Source organism: Mytilus edulis, chromosome 9, assembly GCF_963676685.1.
Source record: "Mytilus edulis chromosome 9, xbMytEdul2.2, whole genome shotgun sequence".
NCBI lineage: Eukaryota > Metazoa > Mollusca > Bivalvia > Mytilida > Mytilidae > Mytilus > Mytilus edulis.
The window spans coordinates 6,296,903-6,322,120 of record NC_092352.1 but is presented as its reverse complement, the minus strand read 5'-3'; the positions used below and the strand labels follow the sequence as shown (position 1 = coordinate 6,322,120).

General features: G+C 31.5%; 1 protein-coding gene across 28 annotated transcripts in view; it reads left to right on the top strand.

Moving 5' to 3' along the window:
• Positions 1-25,218, top strand: part of LOC139489472 (collagen alpha-1(XIII) chain-like) — an 87,003-nt gene that overhangs the window by 47,094 nt on the left and 14,691 nt on the right. For 8 of the 28 annotated variants that reach the window (XM_071275877.1, XM_071275873.1, XM_071275881.1 and 5 more), the window contains 13 exons: positions 1,623-1,739; positions 2,698-2,760; positions 3,094-3,183; positions 12,337-12,390; positions 14,703-14,735; positions 15,396-15,431; positions 15,696-15,731; positions 18,130-18,174; positions 18,842-18,904; positions 21,402-21,479; positions 22,142-22,195; positions 22,388-22,465; positions 25,136-25,202. In XM_071275877.1, the coding sequence (XP_071131978.1) occupies positions 1,623-1,739; positions 2,698-2,760; positions 3,094-3,183; positions 12,337-12,390; positions 14,703-14,735; positions 15,396-15,431; positions 15,696-15,731; positions 18,130-18,174; positions 18,842-18,904; positions 21,402-21,479; positions 22,142-22,195; positions 22,388-22,465; positions 25,136-25,189 (801 nt within the window). In that variant the 3' untranslated portion in view covers positions 25,190-25,202. Of the gene's footprint in view, positions 1-1,622; positions 1,740-2,697; positions 2,761-3,093; positions 3,184-12,336; positions 12,391-14,702; positions 14,736-14,870; positions 14,904-14,982; positions 15,016-15,395; positions 15,432-15,695; positions 15,742-18,129; positions 18,175-18,841; positions 18,905-21,401; positions 21,480-22,141; positions 22,196-22,387; positions 22,466-25,135; positions 25,203-25,218 lie in introns of those variants that run through there. The other 20 variants (XM_071275878.1, XM_071275885.1, XM_071275875.1 and 17 more) reach the window with 14 other exon arrangements.

Sequence of the window (25,218 nt, the reverse complement as noted above, 5' to 3'; positions counted from 1 at the left end):
GAAAAAAAGTATTATAGTTAAAGATGAACATTTGTACTTTTTTGAAAAGGACAAAGTGACTGATCAATTATATTAAGACATAAAGAAACAAAAAACACACTCTTTTAAAACTGTACAATGACCATAGCTAAGTACATGTATGATTAGAACACCCATGACAGATCATCAGGAAAGAAGGAGGTCGAATACCACATAAACGATAAAACATAGATACATTATCATCGCTTTTATTTCTTATCTTCATCCTACAGTCATGCCTTCAACAGTCAGGGCACTTACTGAAATAAGTGATTTTTAAATCACTTATATGAGTAGCAAATTTGAGGTTTTGTCACAAATTGGGATTTTGTAGTTTTTTCAAAATTTTAAACACATAGGTTTAAATAATATCTTTTAATTAGTAAAATTTAAAAAAAATGAACTTTTTGCTTCTTTTAAGTAGCAAGGTTTATGACTTTGATGCTATCATTTAGCTGAAAATTCTATTTTAGTTGAAAAAATGCTATAATAATGGCTTTACATAATGAACTGATACTTTCTTAAAAGATTTTTCCCAGCAGTGGGGGTATTTTTCCTGTGAAGTTCAAGGTTTCATCTTTCAGATTATGTAATAAAATTCTACTGTTCGCGATAAAAATTTCACTGTTCGGGGGTGTTGAAATTAGTTGGGGTAATTAAAAGAATGATACTTAAAGAAGTGATTTTTGGGAAGGAAATTGAGGTCTGATACTTAAACAAGTGATTTTTATGTCATTATCCTAGATTCAGTATAAGGTCATCAATTGAAATGACCTGGTCATCCTAGACAACACAGATGTTGGTTCTGATAAGTTTAGAAACATAATTAGTCCCTGGATCATTAGTATTCTATATTTAAAGCTACAATAAAATTAAATCACTTCTTCTAGTGATTAATTTGTACTATTTAAATAAGTTTTAAGTAAGTCCCCTGACTGTTCAATTGCAAATGTACTCCATGCGAGCACAGAACTTATTTTCTGTGAAATAGGTTAGAGCAGAACATTTTCATTGATCTCTATAAAATACCTTCGTTTAAAACTAATATCACAAGAACTTATTTCACTTTTTTTTTTAAATTTTAGTATTGGAACAAAACTCATGGTTCTGTGATTTTTGTTCCGGAACTTATTTCACTTATTTCACACTTGGTTAAAGAATTAGTTCTGGAACAAATTTTATAGTGCTGGAACATATTTTCTGTGACATAAGTTCCGGTGGAACATATTTCCTATGAAATTTGTTCCGGCGGAACAAATGTCACGCCGGAACAAATTTTTTGTTACAATAGCAAAGCTTATTTTGGACATAAAATTTCCTTCAAAGGAATAGAAAAGGGTTTATTAATTTTAGAATAAATTTCTACGATCCCCTTCAATGCAGTGTAACTTGTTGATTTCAAGTGACACAAGTTCAAGATCAGTTTAGATTTAGCAAAAGTCTGAGGGATTCAGAATTTATATATGGAATGACAATATGGTTGATTCATTTGAAAATCTCCATCACTGTTTGCCTCAAAACAGCAAAATATGACAAAATTTCCTTTCTTTTTAAAAACAATGGCGAATATAGAAGATTTTTTTGATTATTTTGCCATTGTTCAGGGTAAACGAGGTAGGAGAGGCAAGACTGGTAGACCAGGAGCAAATGGTTTACCTGGACAGGTGGGAGAACAGGGAGACAAAGGAGACATGGGAAAACCAGGACCTAAAGGAGGACAGGTAATACATTCAGCTAAGGAAAGAACAAAATAATTGTCATATCAGTGCAAGAGAACAGGTATCAGTTGGTCAAACTCTTATTACTAATGTTTTAAATTTTTCTTTTTTTTTCATTTTTACCTAACTTTTAAGGTAATTTTTTTATTCCACATTTTTTTACAAAATTTTGTTTCAAAGTCATACCTGTCTCAGAGCTTCTGCTGCTTGGGAATTCTATCCAGTAATTTGGGATTGAAAGTATTCACTGTGGAATCAATTATTATCGTGGGTATCATTTTTTGTGGATTGATGGATATTTGATTTCGTGCTTTTGTCAAACTCTGCATGCATAGCCTAAAATTAGTATATGTTGAACATTTAAATTCGTGGTTCCCCTGTACCCACACTATGTAAGAATATTGGTATGCAAAGAATAATAATAAATTTACAATATAACAATAGATCAAGATGTCTTGTAATGAAATCTTTTTATTCTTTACTACTATTATGATATATTCATAAATTATTTAAGAAGTGAATGCTTCTTTTTATAACTTCATTGGGGGTGTAAAAGCCTTGACTGAAGTACCATTTGTATGAAGAGGGGAAGCGCTTCATTCTAAAAATGTGCGCATGGTCAACGCTTTTACAACCCTATGAAGTTACAAAAAGAAGCATTCAATACATATAATTACATTTTTTTAACTAGGATCTTGAAAACACGATTTTTATCAAGTTTTTATTTAATTTACCTGTGCCCTTTATTGTGGGAACTCATGTCATCATGAATGGTAAATTTTATTGTGTAATGAAGTTGATTAAGGAATAACGCGAGATTGCAGTGTAGTCAATCAGAATAACGTATTATAATGAAACATACATCTAATGTAATTATTGACTTGTGCAATGAAATGCCTAAAGTATATTTGATTATAAGATTTATGTATTGATATTTGTATTTGGTATATTTTTGTTCCAGGGTGACAGAGGAACGCCTGGTGTATCAGGAAGTATAGGCAAGCCAGGACCTAGAGGTTTATCTGTAAGTTCACTAGCTGGGTAGTACCTATTATATAGTACGTAAGAAGGCATAGAGTATTACCGTTAATTACCCCTTGAGGTGAATATGTTTCTTGGACAGGAGCCCAAATAACCTCCATGGGTCAACATGGATCTTCAGAAAAGAAAGGAGTCTATACATTATGTCTAAATTTTCCCATGTCTATGCAAAAAACTCTAATGAAAACATATAACAGAAACTATCAAAGATCAGCCATCAGCACAAAGATACCCTAATACCAAAAAACATACCATATGACAGGTTCATCCATCGTTATAAAAAACACATAACTTAACAGTACCTCTTATTTTGTAGGGACTGATAGGTAAAAAAGGTGATTTAGGACCAGTAGGACCACCAGGTTTAGATGGTCTAATTGGGCCACCAGGATTACCTGGACCACCAGTAAGTAATATGTTTATTATCAATAGTGAATTCAGACCAGTAGGACCACCAGGTTTAGATGGTCTAATTTGACCACCAGGATTGCATGGACCTCCAATAAGTTATATGTTTATTGTCAGTAGTAATTCACTAAAACACATGAGTGTCACATATAAATCCATAGAAATAAAATAATATGGATGTTTGTGCTCTTTGATATTGAACCAATAGTACAACCAATTGAACCAATAGTACAACCAATTGAACCAATAGTACAACCTAATTTTTTTTTATTATATATAAAATGAAGATGTGGTATGATTGCCAGTGAGACAACTCTCCACAATAGACCAAATGACACAGAAATATAGGTCACCATACAGCCTTCAACAATGAGTATAAAAGGCCTCACCACATAGTCTGCTATAAAAGGCTCCAAAATGACAAATGTAAAACAAATCAATTGAGAAAACCAATGGCATAATATATGTACAAAAAAATAAACAATTACAAGTTCTTGACTTAGGACAGACACACAGAATGATGTGGGGCTAAACTAGTATGAAGGCGTGAATATTCTCCCTAACCTAGGACAGTGGTTTAACAGTACATTATAAAAACAAACTATAAAAATCAGTTGAAAAAGGCTTAACTCATCAGATTAATACAAATAAAAATACTGCTAACAAAAACACAGGGTGGACATGAATGGGTATTTGTAAATCCAACATTAAAAAGACAGATACATAAAGATATGGTATGTCATAATGAGATCTAATGAGTACTAAGTACAGATCTGAGAGTACTCTCAGTTACTGATAGCTAGTTCAAAGTCAATAACAACTAATAAAAACATCTAAGACGAAAAAGATATTAGCAGTTCACAAACACAATCAGTTAATCAGTCAAATCAATTAAAACTGTTTTAAACTCAACTAATATTGATCTAAGTTCAGTTATGCACAACAAATTTCTTTGTAAATAAGGAGTGATAATTTTTGCTGTGTTTCATGTTATTGTATTCACTGGGGGATTGAGGGGGGATTATATTGATTTTCTTTTTCAACATACCTATCTGCTACTGCAAAACAAAATGAAAAATATAATCATGGCCAAATAAAAATTTGTTATAAGTATAAGACAGTTTATTATCTTATTTAAAAGTGTTTACCCCTATATCAATTAATTTAAAGCCTTCTTACAAAAAAGATGAGACTATAAAATGAGGATATTTTTTTTCAAAGAGACAATAATTAATATGATATTTATTATAGTAATACCATAGACTTTATAATTGGATAATATGGTGATGCATGCTGCTTGAGGGATACAAAAGTACAAAATCTTTAAAATATTCATAAAAATAGCAAAAACATTGAAATCAAAGTAAAAAAAAATGTTAGTTTTTGCTACTCTGGTTGTTTGTTGTTGATAAGTTTGAGTAACAGTATGTTACAGATTTGATGATAAATAGATGATTTATAATGTGCATGGCATGGAGTTGAACTTTGTTTTGCATTAAAACTGTGTAACATGCAGCATGATATGAAATGACAGCTTCAATACAATAAAAAAAAATTAGAAATTACAATAAGGCTAGTCTGAATAGTAGGGAAATATTTACCATCATTACATAATTAAATTGTGCACAAAAAATATTTTGCTGTATTATTGCCATTAGAAATGCATGTCCTTTCAGTCCCCTCCCTTCTTTTTGCGGCATAATGTATTTTATGGAGTGGAGTGTTGGAGTGGAGTATTGGAGTGGAGTGTTGGAGTGAGATTTTGGAGTGAGATTTTGGAGTGAAATTTTTGGAGTGAGATTTTGGAGTGATTTTTTTTTTGGTGAAATTTTAGAGCATATAGTATATTATTAGTAGAATGTCAGGGGGTTAAATGTTTTGTTTAATTTTGAACAAGAATTCATTAAAAATAAATAAAGAAAAATTACAGTGCTAAATATTGATTAAAATTTTGATCACAGATAATCATGAATAATTATTTGGTCATGTTCATTTAAAAATATGAAATATGCTCCTCTCATTAACTCACCTTGTGGGAGTGTCATTTGACTTGTGGTGACAAAGTGCACATTGAATTGTTATTATGCCATATTTTGGGATTTTAAGGGTAATACAGAGTTCGTTCTCATTGTTTTTCCCCAGATGTAAGAGTGTAAGTCTTTAGTTGGATAAAAAACATTGTCATAAACCCCTTCTCATATTTTGTAATTTGCCGTTCAACTAAGGGATATATTTTGTAACTGCCCAGTGGGCTATGGTGTGGGCCCGATTATGAATTTTGACCCAATTGTGTATAGAAGCATAAAAGACGACCTTCTGAAACTGGAGCGGACCAATCGTAACGGTGGGACCAATCATTGCCCTTGGAATCTCAACGATTTTGGTGGGACCTTTAGTATATACGAAGTGTCTGTTAGATTGTGGTCCCGAGACAAGGGCATATGAACCTTTCTAACCCTATTATCAGATACTGAATGCAACCAGCCCCCATTGACTCAACACCATACCTAAAGATATATTTAACTTTATTAAACAAACAAATGCACAGTTATACCCCAATGGGGTTGAAGGCATGACATACAAATTAACAATTACTAAAACAGTACATCATAAAAAACAAAGAAGAACAAATTAATAAGACATTATATACATATCATGCAGCTGTCGAGTCCACCCTCCTCAGTGACCATGACTTTTTAACAAATGGAGCAGCATACTCCAAAGACACGAAAGACATAAAATCAATTTATTAAAATTCTCCATATTATCTATATAAGAATAAGTATTTTTAACTTTCTGTAAAAATTCAAGTCTCAATTTTTCATTTTTTTTTACATACAAACAGAAAGTGTTCTTCATCGTCTATTTTATTTAAAAAAACAATGTTGACATAAACGTTCCTTATTTTTTATATTTCTGTATCTGCCCCTTTCGATTTCCAAAATATGGTCACTTACCCTTAATTTAGTAAAACATTTCCTGATTTCAGAGTTATTTTTTATTAAATAAGGCTCAATTTCATATTTCTTTTTAACTTTACTATAAATAAATAATTTATTATTTTCTGTTAACGAATTCAATTTTTTTTAAAACAGTTTTTTATAATTTTCTTGCATAATGTCTTTTATCTGTATATTCATTTTCTTTTTTTCTTTTATAAAGTAAAAATTTTCAATATCAGATATTTATAAATTATTTTCTATATTGGTACAACCTGCAAATGATTTGCATAATATATTATTACCTGAAACCTGTGATAACCCAGTTCACACGCAAAGAAATACTGCAACCGTTTAAAGAACATTATAGTAAAATCTGCTGAAACTATATTCTTGTGTGTCAATTGAATCTAATGAATTAATAACTGTTTCTTCTAAGTTATCAATGTTCATAGTTGTGTACATCGACGTTATGTACATCATAGGCAATACGGATGCATTCTTTTGTGACCTCGTGTGACTCTATTTTATTAATGAAGTCTTTTGTATCTTGAATGTAAAAGTTATGCCTCTTCAATAATGGTTTTAAGATTAGACCCAGTAATCTTTCAATGCGTCTCGTGGGAGAGTTACACTTATTGATGATTGGTCGGTAAGGAATGTTTATGTTTCCAACTATTTGACCAGTTCGAATGCCTCATTAATTATTTCTAGATTAATTTTATGAACTTTTGGAAGAAGGTACATGTGCCCGGATTTTGATTCATTATTATTCCTCAATAAATTTTAAGTTTGTGAATCTATTTTTTTTCCTATATAGATTTTCAACAATATCTTTTATAGATTTGACAACAAGATTCATTTATTTTCAACTTTTATTAAAAGCGGTTCCTTCAACCAACATACGTAATGAATCTCAAGACTTATATATTTTATTGAGACCATAATTATTATATGCCTTATAACTACAACTAAATAGTTTTGTAAATATTGAAATTTGACCAATCTCTCTTGTTAATATGTATCCACATACTGGAGATATATCATATGTATATATGATATTATATTACTATTGATGTATCTTTACCAGTGCCTGTATTAAAAATTACCATATTACCTATGTTTTATATTTATATTTATAGCTCAGCCTGCTACGAAGGTTTAACCACACACCCCAGGTGTAACAATATTTTCTCAATGTAAATCCAGGAAATAACACTGTAATTGCAGTTCATCTTTTATTATTGTGTTCTATTGATACCGAAATGATAGCTAGGTAATACCAATTAATAACTTATTTTTTCATAAATCCAAATTTCATCTAAATTAAATTCAGAAAATGAAAATACTTTTATCATTGTTGAAAACATTTAAACATTCTTTTTTATTTAAACAGAAGCTCAAGTCAATTAATTTGTAAATCATTTACAGTGAGTTGACTGTTAGTGTTGCTCTCCACCAATTGCAACTCATTCAAAATTTTGACCAAATTGCAATTTGTTTTATTAAACCAAACTGTTCAACTGGTCAGAAAATTGAACAAATTGTTCAATCAAAATGTGAAAGTGCAAGGTGATAAAATAAAATATACTTACAATCCTATAAGACTTTTACTCCACTTTAATGATGTTGTGACAGAAATTAGTTTATCAGTTTGTATAGTTATATTATATTCATTTCCATGCTGAAGGGGAACTGTTTATTTTGAATTGCTATTAAATTGTCCAAACTAAGCTTTCATATAGTTTTTCTTTCTAAAAGTATTCTATATTTATAAGAATCAGATATCATTTTAAATAAAACATCATATATTCAGTAAAATATGTGTGAAATAACAATATGCTATTGATAAATTTTCAGGGGAGATAACCTAAAATATTATTCTTTTGAATAAAGACTTTTTGAAAGAAAAGTTATTATCTCCCCCATGGAAACTTCCTACAAACATATATTGCAATTTTACACAATTTTTACTGAATATGAAATGTTTTAATTCACATAATGTCTGATTCTTATAAATATAGAATACTTTTTTGAATTGCTATTAAATTGTCCAAACTAAGCTTTCATATAGTTTTTCTTTCTGAAAGTATTCTATATTTATTAGAATCAGACATTATGTGAATTAAAACATTTCATATTCAGTAAAATATGTGTAAAATTGCTATATATGTTTGTAGGAAGTTTCCATGGGGGAGAGAGTAACTTTTCTTTCAAAAAGTCTTTATTCAAAAGAATAATATTTTAGGTTATCTCCCCTGAAAATTTATCAATAGCATATTGTTATTTCACACATATTTTACTGAATATATGATGTTTTATTTAAAATGATATCTGATTCTTATAAATATAGAATACTTTTAGAAAGAAAAACTATATGAAAGCTTAGTTTGGACAATTTAATAGCAATTCAAAATAAACAGTTCCCCTTCAGCATGGAAATGAATATAATATAACTATACAAACTGATAAACTAATTTTTGTCACAACATCATTAAAGTGGAATTAAAGTCTTATAGGATTGTAAGTATATTTTATTTTATCACCTTGCACTTTCATGACTTGGCTGTGGTTTTCTACAGCAGTTGGTTCAAATTTCTGACCAGTTGAACAATTTGACTTAAAAAAACAAATTGCAATTTGGTCAAAATTTTGAATGAGTTGCAATTGGTGGAGAGCAACACTAACAGTCAACTCACTGTAAAAAACTAAAAACAACAGTGCAAAAACAATAAATATGATACTTTTAAACATGATAATGTGAAGATTTTTTGTTCATTTTACAAAATAATATAATATAATAAAGAATGGAAATGGGGACTAAACCTAATACACGAGCATGTAAAATTCTCCTAATGAGGATGCTGCCAGATTCTTAAGAGATTTGGGAAATAACTCTTAGTTATGCATCAGTAGATCAGGAGAATTTGAAATTGTTTATAAAGGACTGTTGATATGAGGTTGTTCACATTATTAGTCGAATACTTCACTGCATGCATTTTTTTTATTTCTATTTCAGTATAGTTTGTTTTTAAATTATTCACTACAAATTTTTCATCAAATTTCACTCCAAAATCTCACTCCAAAAATTTCACTCCAAAATCTCACTCCAAAAGTTCACTCCAACACTCCACTCCAATACTCCACTCCAACACTCCACTCCATACAATACATTATGCCTCTTTTTGCTATAAGAACAAACTAAAAGACTGACCACTGGATTAATGATTTTAATTGATCTTTACCATTGTTTGACTTTTGGATCAGGGGTTTGTACTTTATAAGCACAACTTGTCTAGATACAATTAATGTATTAATGTTGATGCTCAATAAGATCTCTACTTTATTTGTAATCATCTATCCCAGAGATGGGTGTTATTAAGATTTGTAGATTTTACTGCAACAGAGATAATTCTGATTCTGGTTTAGATATCAATATACAATTTATTTTCTGGTAGGCAACAATAGTAGCATTTTCGTGATACAGACTTTAGAAACTTGATTTTTATAACAAAACCTTTCTAGAATGAATTTTTTTTATTAGGGCAGTATTTTTTTAGTCCAAAAATAAAGTTTCTTTATGCAATTTGTACTTATCTCCCTTGCCTATCAATTTTGCACTTAAGGGGGCTCACAGGTCTAAATCATTTTTTTTATTTAATATAGGATTTCGCTATATTATCTATATCTTTATCTTATACTTAATAGAAAAATAAAATAAAAAAATGGGGTCACCGTTCATTCACGCTCACAATCTGCCTTCGAAAGAAGCATACAGCACCTTTTTTCTGTTGAACTAATAGGAGAAATAGAAGTAAAATCGAAATAAAAAAATAACTTAATTACAGAAATCGCTCAAATTTTACAATAGTTTAGTTTAAGTACAGCTTATATGAAAATTGTAATAAAAAATATAGGTCACCGATGAGTTAAAATAGTTATTTCAATTTCAATGCCAAAAAATGGCATTTTTGCACCAAAGGGAGATAATTTGGAGCTTTTTCACGTATATCTACATTTTTGGTCATCTGGGACCAACACGAATTGATTTTTTTTAATGGTTTTTGTACCATAAGATAAAGTAACAACTACTAAAGGTAATAAATAAAATTTGTAATGAAAAATAAATGGTTTTTTTTTTTCTGGAATTTTTATACCCTCTAGCCTCCTTAAAGCACCTGTCTCATCACAGGGTAGAAACAACTTCTGAGGTCCTTTTGTGCTTAGAAAATGAACTAGTTTATCTTTGATATAATGCAGAGTGCACAAAGTGTCCAATAATAACAAAAAAATATCAGCTGCTCACAACAACCATTATCTTAATTTTACTACCATACTATCTTCATAAAAGGACTGTGCCCTTTACACTAAAGTGTTTATTGTCCTACAGGTGAAATAATGCTGGTAGTATTTTGCACCAACTTTGACACAGACATAGAAATTCATTAATCAAATAATTTACAGATGTTATTATTGGCAATAAACCAATATATGCACTTCTCATTGTCCTAACATCTCCCATTTTTGTATAAAAGGATCAAAGAAGAAGTTACAACGATGAAATCTTCAGTAGCAATATGGAATCTTTCAAATTAGTATCCACTAATGCCTTAGCTGAAATTGTTGTAAAATGGTTTTGTTTTGTCTGCATTATTTGATATGGAAATTATTTTCTTATTTGGTAATTAATTTGAAGGTAAAAGTTATTCTAAATTTTCATTACTACATGTAAAATACTAAAAATCATGGTCATACTCTAAAATTTAGTATTTAATTTTCTAATTTGGTATTTAAATGAATGTAATGTCCATTCAGTTGTGTACCTCATTTATACTGAGTACTGTTTTGGAGATATTTCCGATAAAGTTTATTAGTGTGCTGCTGTAAGGGAGATAACTTCATCAAAGTCTTGAAGCCAGTACTGTAAGGGAGATAATTCTGATAAATGATTCGTATTGTGTGCTACATATTTGTTCTTGCATTATATACATAATTTTTCAGTTGTTGTGTACATTATTTTATAAACTAATTGATCCATTTAATATCTTATTTCATTTTAACAAACACATATCTATATGATCTAAGAACTTTATGACTGTTTGTTTGCATGTTGCCAGTTCATACAGACCAGAGCGCTATGTGCATGATGAATGTTACATTTAGATACAGGACAAGATAATGCTGATTACACTGTTTTGCATGTTCCCTTTTTAAAGAGGACAAGAAAAGTTTAGCATCATGTGAGTTTATTAGGATATTTAAAAAAGTATTAACAATACAGAAATAGCAATATATTGTGAAAACAGCTCTAGTCTAACTGGTTCAGAGGCAAATTTGAATTATTGCAATCAATTGAATCAAATCATTTATTGACATTTATAAAATTTTAGTCTAGCCTGCAGATCTTTTTAAAATGCTGTCATTGATTCTGCTAAGTGACTACAATGAGTTTATGAATATAAATTCTACCCCTGTAACCAAAGGGATACAACATTTCGCAAATAGTTCCATTTTTAAACTGTACAGTTTTTGGATTGAAATATTTTCATTATATGATAATTATATTGAGAGAGAAGATTTAAATGATGATGGCCTGGATCTACTACTAAAATTAATTATCCACTTATGGACAAATCTGGATATCCTTTTTCATGTTATCAACATCATTTTACAAGGTAATTTGAAATGTCATTAGACATGTGTTGATATTTATGTTCAATCACATACACAAAGTTTGAGAATGCAAAGAATGCATGTTTGGATACAAATTAGGAACTAATAAGATAAATGAATTAAGCTAAAACTAACATTACAGTCTTGCTTGCTATAGATATCATCTCTTTTTCAAAAGTAAAATCCTGTCTTTGTCAAGTCATAATCTTCTTGTTACACTGTAGTAGTATCTATGTATTTGGAATCTTAGTTTAAAGGTCATCGATTGTATACAGTGAGTTTTTTCTGGTCTAGAGGGTGACAATTACATACAGGTTGGACTGTTTAGAAATATAAGAGAAACTGAAAAAACAGTTCAGCTGATTCTGAAAATAGATATTAGCCACTTATCAATGTAATATTGACATTTCAGTATTTCTGACTAAAGATAATCCTGAATTTTGTATTTTCAGAATTTGTACCCGTCAACGAAATAAAATTAAACAAAATTTTTTTTGAACTGTTAATATATATACTCAAAGTTGTCCTTTTATTTATAGGGTGAACCTGGCATATCTGGAGGAACATTAGGGGATGACGGGAAAAGTTTGATGGTAAGATTTGTCTTTGTAGAATTGACAAACACAATATTGTTTTTTATCTATAAAAGGCTTTCCAAATGTAAAATGCAGGAATCATTTTTGTTTTAAAAATGAGCTAGCTGAAATTTTTGCAATTCATTTTAAATGTGTGTGACATTTGAAGTGCTCTCAATCTTGTGTACAGAAGTCAGTTGCTAAATGAACAGTTTTAGTCTCACCTTGACAGAGTCTAAAAGCGAGACATAGGTATGCTGTTTCTGACATTGTCAGCGCCAGCGTCAACATTGAATTTGTTTGTGATTAGGTCTAGTTTATTGTTAACGGAAAGTGGTAGGTTAATCAAAGTTGGTATGCAGTTGTATAAGCATTGGAATATCTCATTACCATGGAGATATATGGACCTTCCTCCTCAGTTTTGGTCTATGAAACTTTTGCTTATTTTACATGTATTAGTTTTTGATTAGGTCAGTTTATTGGGAACCACTAGTGGAAGCTGGTCAATGATATTTGGTATGCAGTTATATAATCATTGACACATCTCATTTCCATGGAGATTGTTTAACCATGTACCTCGTTCAATGTTCATTGACTTTGAATATTTGCAAAACTTATGTAAGATGTTAAAGTGTTGCTATTTTAATTTCAACATTTGCATAATCAAAATTACAAAAAGGTGAGACATATCTGTGTCATAACAGTTTTGAAAAGGAAGAATGTCTTTCTCATCATTGTTTTCTCTTATATGATTCATTCCACTATCTTTATTTTGATCTCATGATGTAAATCATGTAATGGAATTTTAAAGAAATGTTTCAGCATTTCACAAATTACTGCATTCACATTTTGAAGTAAAGTCATTGACACAGAGAGGGATGTCATTTGAAGAAAAAATACAGTTCAGCAAAGTCAGAGTGAAAACTGTAAACAATGTTTTGAGACAAATAACAAATAAACCTTGTGCACAACTGTGCTACATTGGAGTAGAGTTGTCTCCCCTTCCCCAGTGACTTGATTATTTTATAATGCTTTGCTTAATAATTAGCTTAATAAAATGTATATCTCTATAAAATATGTCTTTCAAAGATGCTGTAGTACTATAAAAAGCATCCAAAGTATAATGTTAATTAAGAAATAAAGAGCTATGTCCCTTCAGTCTGGTTGCAACTGCATAGTTTTTTACTTAACATTTTTGTTAATTAAGGGAATTCGCTACTCAGTTTAAAAATAAATAGCTTTTCAAAACACTAGTATATATTGATAGGGGATTAAAAAAGGAACCACAATAGCAAAAAAAAAAATTAGATCAATGTGCTTGTTTTCGAGATATTAGCCATTGAAATTTTGGTGGGGAAATATTTTCTCTTGATTTTTCATAGCTTTATCAGTGACAAATTTATGTTCTCAAAAACTATTAAAAAATAACAACGATTTTATAAGACTTCTTTTTCAACAGATGGCTTATAATTATATATGTAAAAGATTTTTAAAACAAAAAATGGGGGTGAATGAGCAAAATTTTTTAAGGCATTCAAATGGGTAAAACCAGAGGATTCCGAAAATCTGACAAAAATTCCAAAACATGACAAGCGAACATTTATGTTTATGTTGTTTTAAAAAAATATCATAAACACAATTATACTCCGCTTTAAAAAAAAGTTAGGGTATACTGTTTTATTATACCCCCACTTTAAAAAAAAGTTAGGGTTTACTGTTTTATTATACCCCCACTTTAAAAAAGTTGGGGTATACTGTTTTACCTCTGACTGTCCATCTGTCAGTCCGTCTGTCCGTCCTATGAATATTTCCGTCGCATTTTTCTCAGGAACTACTATGCAAGGATTTCTGAAATTTGGTTTCAGGGTTTATATAAGTCAGCTATACCGTGTGATGAGTTTCCAGATTTATCGCTCAACAACTTCCTGTTTAACGAACACTTGTATCATTTTACACATGATAGCCAAGTTGAAACTTTCAGTTTAACGAACACTTGTATCATTTTACACATGATAGCCAAGTTGAAAATTTTCGTCGCATTTTCCTCAGGAACTACAATACAAGTATTTGGTTTTAGGGTTTTTATAAGTCAGCTACAATGTGTGATGGGTTTTCAGAATCATCACTCAACAACTTTCTGTTTACCCAAATATTTGGGTGGGGGTGTCATTAGTGAGCAGAAGCTCACAGTTTTACTTGTTTTATTTGTTTCTTTCAGTTACATGGACCACCAGGTCCCCCAGGGCCAATGGTAAGTAATTTTGTTTCTTTCAGTTATATGGACCACCAGGTCCCCCGGGGCCAATGGTAAGTAATTTTGTTTCTTTCAGTTACATGGACCACCAGGTCCCCCAGGGCCAATGGTAAGTAATTTTGTTTCTTTCAGTTACATGGACCACCAGGTCCCCCAGGTCCAATGGTAAGTAATTTTGTTTCTTTCAGTTACATGGACCACCAGGTCCCCCAGGGCCAATGGTAAGTAATTTTGTTTCTTTTAGTTACATGGACCACCAGGTCCCCCAGGGCCAATGGTAAGTAATTTTGTTTCTTTCAGTTACATGGACCACCAGGTCCCCCAGGTCCAATGGTAAGTAATTTTGTTTCTTTCAGTTACATGGACCACCAGGTCCCCCAGGGCCAATGGTAAGTAATTTTTTTTGCAATCTTCAACCTTTGAACTGTATTTTTATTTGGGTTTTAGTACATTATTTACATAAGATAACCTTAAAAAGAAACATTACCTACAAACAAAAAATAGACCAACAACGCCAGAGCAAAGGAAAATATGCAGTGAACAAAAAATAGTAAAAAGAAGGCACAGTCAAGAAAAAATCAGTATGAGAAATTTGAACCTGATCTGAAACAAATTTTAAGCGGTTTCTCCTGTACTACAAGAAAAACTATAATTTTTGAATGCCACTCTATTAAATGTTATAATTAATGCATGGCTGTCTCTTAAGAATTTAATTTTATATATAGGACCAATTTAATAACTTTATTAATTCTGATAATTTTTTCTACAGGGACCTATGGGATTAAGAGGACCTCCAGGAATCAAGGTATTTATATTTCTATATATTTGTAGGAACTGTTGTTCTGTACTCCAAAAAAAAATAGATCTTTGGAAGTATATAAGTCAGTTTTATCTGGCAGTGAAAAAAGATTTTTATAGGCAGTCAAACTTATATATTGTCCTGAATAAATGACCAATCGTAAATATAATTGTTCTAATACCTGTTAACCAATATTAACTACTACTCACACAAACAAAACCTCACAGTAGGAGAAGTTAAAAATGAGTTATGGTTATTTTTTTATTTTAGGGAGACAGGGGACCATCAGGACCCAAAGGTGAAACAGTAAGTCACAGTAGGTTGTATAAAGGTACCAGATAATAACATCTAAACAGCATAACATTATAACACATACATACATTCACTCAAAACAATACAAACATAAAACTTCTCACAGATGTGTTGCCTGGTGATATGCTTCACTACAAGCTGACTTCTCACAGATGTGTTGCCTGATAATATGCTTCACTACAAGCTGACTTCTCACAGATGTGTTGCCTGATGATATGCTTCACAACAAGCTGACTTCTCACAGATGTGTTGCCTGATGATATGCTTCACTACAAGCTGACTTCTCACAGATGTGTTGCCTGATAATATGCTTCACTACAAGCTGACTTCTCACAGATGTGTTGCCTGATGATATGCTTCACTACAAGCTGACTTCTCACAGATGTGTTGCCTGATGATATGCTTCACTACAAGCTGACTTCTCACAGATGTGTTGCCTGATGATATGCTTCACTACAAGCTGACTTCTCACAGATGTGTTGCCTGATGATATGCTTCACTACAAGCTGACTTCTCACAGATGTGTTGCCTGATGATATGCTTCACTACAAGCTGACTTCTCACAGATGTGTTGCCTGATGATATGCTTCACTACAAGCTGACTTCTCACAGATGTGTTGCCTGATGATATGCTTCACTACAAGCTGACTTCTCACAGATGTGTTGCCTGATAATATGCTTCACTACAAGCTGACTTCTCACAGATGTGTTGCCTGATGATATGCTTCACTACAAGCTGACTTCTCACAGATGTGTTGCCTGATGATATGCTTCACTACAAGCTGACTTCTCACAGATGTGTTGCCTGATGATATGCTTCACTACAAGCTGACTTCTCACAGATGTGTTGCCTGATGATATGCTTCACTACAAGCTGACTTCTCACAGATGTGTTGCCTGATGGTATGCTTCACTACAAGCTGACTTCTCACAGATGTGTTGCCTGATGATATGCTTCACTACAAGCTGACTTCTCACAGATGTGTTGCCTGATGATATGCTTCACTACAAGCTGACTTCTCACAGATGTGTTGCCTGATGATATGCTTCACTACAAGCTGACTTCTCACAGATGTGTTGCCTGATGATATGCTTCACTACAAGCTGACTTCTCACAGATGTGTTGCCTGATGGTATGCTTCACTACAAGCTGACTTCTCACAGATGTGTTGCCTGATGATATGCTTCACTACAAGCTGACTTCTCACAGATGTGTTGCCTGATGATATGCTTCACTACAAGCTGACTTCTCACAGATGTGTTGCCTGATGATATGCTTCACTACAAGCTGACTTCTCACAGATGTGTTGCCTGATGATATGCTTCACTACAAGCTGTGGTCTTTTTAGTTTAAATTTTGTAGAGACTACAACACAAAAAAAGTATTTGAAGGTCAACATTCAGTGTTCAATGGACATATAGATTCTCTCACTGAACAAATATGTTACAATATTTCTCGTTGAAACAGTTAAAATATGTAAAATTTAACTATTGATAGTGGAGAAATATCGCAATACACAAGTTACAGTATTGAATACATTTCTCTAATGATTTTATTCTTCCTGTTCAAAGATTTGCAGAAAGTTCTTTATATGTGACATCATCAGGCATGTTACCAGTAAATATACATAAGCATTTTGATCTTTAAACTCTTAGAAGTTTGGGGCATATAAACGTTTAATATATGCCACACAGCCCTATATTTTGACCTTGGAAAAAAATTGTAGTGCATTTGAACTTTCTATTCTAGGATATAATTTTTTTCAAAACTTCAAATTAAAAGTGGTACAGGTTTAGCCATAAAAGGAGTTTACAGAAATGCAACCTATAGCACAAAAATTAGAGAAAAATGTCTATCCAACCTGTAGCACTCTAAATAGCTCTTGAGTTTATAAAATTAAATACAAACACTGTAAGATCTGTCATCATAACTAAATTCTGACATTGATTAGGTTTTTTCATTTGATTTGTTAAAGCCCATCTAAGATGGGACATATTATTGTATATCAGCCTGTTTGGTATGGCTGTCTGATGACTCTGATCATCAACACAAATTTGCGTATTAATTTTCTAGTCATTTGCCTTTATTGTGTGAATCCACGAGGTTGGCTAAAAACCACCAAGATGATAAATTGATGCCATTGTTATTCTTCTACATTCACATTTATTCTTGTTAACAAATGTGCCATGTTCTAAACAAAAAATGTTGTAGATTAGATGTATGTTTTCAACATTTTTCAAAAAAAGTTAAAAAGAGTAGAAAATTGTGTTGACTCAGATTTGTTTTTAAAAAGTTTATAAATATTCTGCTTCAGTTCCTGAGATATAATGGAGTTACCCATGATCCATGAAAATTGAAATTGAAGTATACTGATATATATATATATTACAGGGTGAAAAGGGCAAAACAGGCCTCATTGGACCAATTGGATTACCTGTAAGTTACTTAAACTTTCAATACTTTGGTCAATATTAGGGTTTATGATAATATCCAATGAAGTAAAGAATGAATTTTTTCCTATTTGAAAATGCAACTGAGTACAGCCAACCTTATCTGAATAAGGAATGAAGAATTGGAAAATATAAAAAAGAAGATGTGGTATGATTGTCAATGAGACTACTCTCCACAAGAGACCACATGACTCAGAAATTAACAATTAGGTCATCAAAAGGCCTTTAGCAATGAGCAAAGCTCATACCAGATAGTCATCTATATGGTATTTAAAGCTTGAAGAAACCGCCTATAAAATTTTTTCCTGAATTTAAAATGGGGGCCCCATGTTCTGAAAAGGAAAATTTTAGCTATTCTCTATCCAAAGAGATCCATTGATACCAAAACATTGCATTAGAAGATTTCATTCAAGTATGAAAGTAACTTGTTTTGCAGTATTTATTTGAAATTAGATTTATCTTTAAAATGGATATATATCTGTCTATTTAACATACAGAGAATGAATAAGCTTAGCATTCTGATAACGAGCCATGTTTGTTACGTCTACAATCAAATATTTTTCAGTAATAATATTTATAAAATGTGAGCTGCATGTAGTAATTGTTTTTTTATGTTGCTAAATTCATTTGTTTGCTTGCTATGTATGATGTAGGGAGCGCAGGGGCCTCTAGGAGATTCTGGCCCAGCGGGCGCTGATGGACACCATGGTCCAGTGGTGAGTCAATGTTACAGCATGAATGTTCATATAAATGCTGCATCTCAAGTTTGTATGTTAAAGTAAATAGGCCATGTATCAAAAGTTTGTATGTCAAAGTTAGGCCATGTATCTAAAGTTTGTATGTCAAAGTTAGGCCATGTATCTAAAGTTGTATGTCTAGATTTGGCCATGTAAAATTAATTATCTGGTTCTATGTGTCTGTTGAAGGTCAACTATGACAAAGGGCAAGTTCTAGCTGCTGTCATAAGATAATCATTTTCATACCTTTGTGCATGGTTTCAAATCTTTTCTGTAGCAATGTAAACAGGAGGTCCAAGACCATAAAATACAAGTCATGTTTGATGGGGGGGGGGGGGGGGTATAAAAGGTTTCAAAAGCCAGATGATTAAATTTACGAGACCTATACAAGTATTATGATTGCAGTGTGTCACAAAGTTTGATGCAGTTGTTGTCAAGGGAATGCTTATCTTTTTTTGCCATTCAGCATTTTCATATTTTTATTGAAACAAAACTTGAGAATGAACCATCCAGAAGATGCTGCGGATATCATGATAAAAGCATTGCTTATTTATCTATTTAAGCTTTTATCTCCTAGTGTATTTAGAGTAACTGTTTTTGTACCTTCATCTATAAAATTGTTTGATATTATGTTTCTTGTTCATGACTTGCAACTTTCATGTGAAGTATATGTTGTAAACTAACAATGGCTATATCATTATACATTGTATATATATTTTTAGCTCACCTGGCCTAAAAGGCCATGTGAGCTTTTCTCATCACTTGGCGTCCGTCGTCGTCGTCGACGTCGTCGTCGTCGTTAACAATTTTTCAAACATCTTCTCCTCTGAAACTACTGAATGGATTTGAATGAAACTTAGCATGATTGTTCCTTAGAGTATCCTGCATAAAGTGTGTGCTTCGATTTTTGATCCGTCAAAAAACATGGCCGCCGTTACTTAAAATAGAACATAGGGGTCAAATGCAGTTTTTGGCTTATATCTCAAAAACGAAAGCATTTAGAGCAAATCTGACATGGGTAAAAATGTTCATTAGGTCAAGATCTATCAGCCCTGAAATTTTCAGATGAATCAAACAAACCATTGTTGGGTTGCTGCCACTTAATTGGTAATTTTAAGGAAATTTTGCAGTTTTTGGTCATTATCTTGAATATTATTATAGATAAAGATAAACTGTCAACAGCAAAAATGATCAGCAGAGTAAGATCTACAAATAAGTTAATAAGAACAAAATTGTCAATTGACCCCTTAAGGGGTTATTGTCCTTTAATGACAATTTTTCACAATTTGTTCATCATATTTGCTAACTTTAAAAAATCTTCTCCTCTGAAACTGCTGAATGGATTTGAATGAAACTTAGCATGATTGTTCCTTAGCTTATCCTGCACAAAGTGTGTGCTTTGATTTTTGATCCGTCAAAAAACATGGCCGCCGTTACTGAAAATAGAACATAGGGGTCAAATGCAGTTTTTGGCTTATATCTCAAAAACAAAAGCATTTAGAGCAAATCTGACATGGGGTAAAAATGTTCATTAGGTCAAGATCTATCAGCCCTGAAATTTTCAGATGAATCAAACAAACCATTGTTGGGTTGCTGCCACTTAATTGGTAATTTTAAGGAAATTTTGCAGTTTTTGGTCAATATCTTGAATATTATTTTAGATACAGATAAACTGTTAATAGCAAAAATGTTAAGCAAAGTAAGATCTACAAATAAGTCAATTTGACCAAAATTGTCAATTGACCTCTTAAGGAGTTATTGCCCTTTAAAGACTTTTTTCACAATTTGTTCATCATGTTGACTTACTTTAAAAAATCTTCTCCTTTGAAACTGCTGTATCAATTTCAGCCAAACTTAGGCTAAATGAGTTTTAGAGTTTCAGAGTATCTAGTTTAAATATATATTTTATTTCCTTGTATGTCAAGAAACATAGCTCCTATGGGTAAAATAGAACATAGGAGAAAATGATTTTTTTTTTTGCTTTTGAAGAAAATAGGACGATTCAAAGAACATTTAAATAAATTGAAAAGCCAAAATAATCATTGATTAGAGATTAAACCAAAAAAATTCAGGTGAGCGATTCAGGCTCTTGAGAGCCTCTTGTTTTATTAAAATTAAAATATTAGTTGCTCTGAACCTTACTAGCTTGTTTGTAGATTTGAAAAGTTGTTTTCTTTTAAAGTTAAATTTAACTATGTCTTTTTTTATTTTTTATTATTTTCACTGGAATTTGTTAGTTTTACTTGCTCTAGATAATTATTATGATAGGTTTAAAGTTTAGCATGTTATTTGTCTGTATAATTTTGTTTTGTATTTAACCCTTTCTTTTTATTAGAACACACAGGCAAATTCCATATTTTTCAGTATCAAACTATTTTAAATAAAAAAGAATCTTTTATATTCATTTTTTTTTACAAATTATAATATTAAAAAGAAAAAGTTGTCTTGAAATTTGAACATTTTCCATTTGATTTAGGGGCCTCCGGGACCTCCTGGACCCATGGCAACAGTTGATGGTGTATGTTCTTGTGAAAAAGGAGATAAAGGAGAAAGGGTAACTTATTATTGATACTTTTATCATTCTACAATTTTAATGGTTGGGGATATATTCCATCAGTTTTGGCTTCTTTATATGCTTAAAGGGACATTATTATTTATTTGTCAGTTCTTTTACATTCTATTTTTTTTTACTAATATGGAGTTTTAAAGTATGCTTGTAATTTCTCAAAATTTTTATATTAATCATAACATAAATGTTACCTGTTCCCTGTTCCCTGTCAGTTACTGTCATAACTAAATTACTCTCGACAGTGTTTCTGTTGATGCATAACTTCACAATGAATCTATGATGAAATTGGTAGCATATGTTTGTATAATATTGATGCAGAATTTTGAAAGACACCAGTTTTATTTAGAATATTAATATGTCTTTTCTTTTAAATAATAAAAATGCATATACATCACATGACAATTTGTGGAGTATAAAAACCCAATTGAAATGGACAAATACAATTGAGAAACATTTTAGGGAAAAATTCAATGACTACAACTAACAGTATACAGATTAAATTATGTTAATACATAATGACTTATCTCCCTTTGATCAAGATAAACATGGTAGATTGTAGGAAATTAACAAACATTTTTTAATTCTTTATCAAACAGTACAAGTTTTCATGAAAGTTCATAATGATATTAACTTTTTTATATAAACAGGGAAGAAGAGGAAAAAGAGGAAAGAAAGGACCAACAGGAGACAGAGGACCTTCGGTAGGTTTATCTTCTTTAGTCTTTGAGTTCAAAAAGTACTAAACTACCAGTAAAACTTAATCATATATGTTCTAATGCTTTGGTAATTTTAATTTGGCATTTCTATTTATTTATTTGAACTTTTGCTTTTCATTAAGAATGTAGACTATTTTTTTTATTTTTTTTAATTCATGACACAATTTGTAAAAACAGGGTAGTCCTGGGTTAGATGCCCCATGTCCTGTTGGAGACAACGGTCTACCTCTCCTTGGCTGTGGATATGGATTAAAGGTAGCACGATTACTATTTCATAATGTTCTTGTATCGATGGCATGTTGTTGATTTGATTTCATGATTTTTTTAGTGATCTATCTGTGCATTATACTGGCTTTAATGTGGCATGCTTTGTTTTTCTGCTTAGGCTAGTTATAACTAGCACATATATTTTCATCAGGTATTCATTATATTTCAAGCATTACGTTTCCCATACCCCTCCTATTACTATATCCTAGAGACATATCCTTTTAAAAAAAGAAATCTTGAATTGAAAGGGAGACAATTTTGGATATTATATTAGTTGGTAGATACTCCAGTACTGTTTCTCCTTTGCTCATGTTGTCTGGTTACTGTTTAGGTATCCAGTCACAAAATGTAGAAATCTATAAAAATTATATATAGATGTTTTCCCATATCTACAAGTTATTCTCATTTTTGGTAAGCTATCTTCACAGTTAATTTTATTATACCCCGCGCAACGTAGTTGCGGAGGGTATGTTTTTGACCAGTCTGTCAGTCCTATTTCTTATCATCGCAACTTCTTTGAAACCTAACAACAGAATTTCATGAAACCTTTTTAGATAATAAGAACATACTATGAAAATGTGCATATCGACAGGAAACTACTTTTCAATCTTTTTTCTAGGAGTTACGCCCCTTTGAACTTAAGTGCTTCAATGTACCTCTGAAACAGTTTGTCATCGCAACTCCTCTAAAACCACACAAGAGAATTTCATGAAACTTTGTAGATAATAAGGACATACTATGTAGATGTGCATATCGACAGGAAATTATGATTCAATTTTTTTAGCTCACCTGGCCCAAAGGGCCAAGTGAGCTTTTCCCATCACTTTGCGTCCGTCGTCCGTCGTCGTTGTTAACTTTTACAAAAATCTTCTTCTCTGAAACTACTGGGCCAAATTAAACCAAACTTGGCCACAATCATCATTGGGGTATCTAGTTTAACAAATGTGTCCGGTGACCTGGCAAATCAACCAAGATGGCCGCCATGGCTAAAAATAGAACATAGGGGTAAAATGCAGTTTTTGGCTTATAACTCAAAAACCAAAGCATATAGAGCAAATCTGACATGGGGGTAAAACTGTTTATCAGGTCAAGATCTATCTGCCCTGAAATTTTCAGATGAATCGGACATTCCGTTGTTGGGTTGCTGCCCCTGAATTGGTAATTTTAAGGAAATTTTGCTGTTTTTGGTTATTATCTTGAATGTTATTATAGATAGAGATAAACTGTAAACAGCAATAATGTTCAGCAAAGTAAGATTTACAAATAAGTCAATATGACCGAAATGGTCAATTGACCCCTTTAGGAGTTATTGCCCTTTATTGTCAATTTTTAACCATTTTTCATAACTCTTGATTATCATTTACAAAAATTTTCTCCTCTGAAACTACTGGGCCAAATTAATCCAAACTTGGCCACAATTATCTTTGGGGTATCTAGATTAAAAATTGTGTCTGGTGACACGACCATCAAATCAAGATGGCCGCCACAGCTAAAAATAGAACATAGGGGTAAAATGCAGTTTTTGGCTTATAACTCAAAAACCAAAGCATTTAGAGCAAATCTGACATGGGGTAAAATTGTTTATCAGGTCAACATCTATCTGCCTTGAAATTTTCAGATGAATCAGTCAACCTGTTGTTGGGTTACTGCCCCTGAATCGGTAATTTTAAGGAAATTTTGCTTATTTTGGTTATTATCTTGAATATTATTATAGATAGAGATAAACTGTAAACAGCAATAATGTTCAGCAAAGTAAGATTTACAAATAAGTCAAATGACCGAAATGGTCAATTGACCCCCTAAGGAGTGATTGTCCTTTATAGTCAACCCTTCAGCACCTTTATTTGAGAGTAATGTTGTTTAATTATAATCACCAAGAACAGTTTGATACAGTGTTTTGTCAGTGTAATCTATGTTTTGTGTAAACAACTTCAGATAGTGAATGCACTGGAGAGTTTATCAAATTTTTGACATCCTGCATGTCACATAAACAAAATAAATTTTTATAAGTGCATGAGTATCCTTGATATCATATTGAAAATGGTCAAATATCATTGTTATGGAAGTATTTATTAACTACTATAAACCAACTCATTTCTGAGCAATTTTCACTGTTGCTCAAGCAGAAAATAACATGAAAATATGAACCAAACTTGCATCTTTTTTTATATGAATACACAAAAATGATAGAAAATAAAAAAAATAAATGCCCTCAAAATTTACCAAAAGGGCTAAATAAAAAAAGGGTTCTTCCAAAAATGTTGGTTTACTGTATTTGTTATGTATCCAAACTACCTGACAACTTATTTGCATTTATTTAAATAAAGATATATATATTGTCAGTGTTTTTGGTATATAGTAATCATATCTTATTTTTTTACCTCTGTATTATGTCCCTGATTGTAAAGAATTGATTGAGTAATTGAAATTTTGCTAAAGTTTTGTTATGTTTTATATTCATTCTGCGCTGCTGAGCAAATTATTTACTGCAGTAACTCAACAGAAAACTACATTTTTGAATTTGGAAGTAAGTTATCAGTTAAAAAAAAAAATATAAATCGTTTTCAATGGATTTGTGAAAAAAGAATAATTTGAATGGTTTTGCAGTAAACTGCAGGCATGGCTTCACTGCATGTAACTGTTGCTTGTATTTTGTAGGGACCTTGCCCAGTTGATAAAGATGGGAAACTGCAGTGTGACAATAAACCATAACCTTGAAAAAAAGGTATTAGTATAAACCA